The 410-nt window shown below is 45.9% G+C and overlaps 1 protein-coding gene across 1 annotated transcript in view; it reads left to right on the top strand.

The window, feature by feature from the left end:
• Positions 1-91: 91 nt before the first annotated feature.
• Positions 92-410, top strand: part of KLHDC2 (kelch domain containing 2) — a gene marked incomplete at both ends in the record, with an annotated part of 9,355 nt that continues 9,036 nt past the window's right edge. The window contains one exon of the mRNA XM_010147944.1: positions 92-209. Coding sequence (XP_010146246.1) covers positions 92-209 — 118 coding nt within the window. The remainder of the gene's footprint in view (positions 210-410) is intronic.

The raw sequence follows: 410 nt of genomic DNA, 5'->3' as shown, positions 1-410 counted from the left end.
CCCAGCACACGGCCGCGTTAGAAAATGCCACTCTGTGTCAAATTGTTATTGTTAATTTTGTCAGATAAAGTGTTTGCAACTGTGCTTCTAGGAAGAAGAGTAAAACAGAGGGAGATGTTCCGCCGTCCATGTCCGGAAGCTGCGCCGTGTGCGTAGACAGAGTGGTGTACCTCTTCGGAGGGCATCACGCACGGGGCAATACCAACAAGGTCAGTGGTTGGAAGATCAAACTCCTCCTCACAAATAAGTTTCTCCTCGTTAGCTTTTGTTCCTGTTTTTTATCAACCAGAGGTGGCCTTTTCAGTTAATTAAAATCCATCCAGACCAAGAAATGTGATGTCTTACAGCACGGAAGTGCTTTTTCTGAATGACCGGAGAGGTCGGATCTTGTTTCTGAGCTTAGGTGTTAA

The sequence above is a fragment of the Eurypyga helias genome, unplaced genomic scaffold (genome assembly GCF_000690775.1).
Source record: "Eurypyga helias isolate BGI_N326 unplaced genomic scaffold, ASM69077v1 scaffold37812, whole genome shotgun sequence".
Classification (NCBI taxonomy): domain Eukaryota; kingdom Metazoa; phylum Chordata; class Aves; order Eurypygiformes; family Eurypygidae; genus Eurypyga; species Eurypyga helias.
The sequence above is the reverse complement of the archived record's forward strand: the minus strand, read 5'-3'. Positions and strand labels throughout refer to the sequence as shown.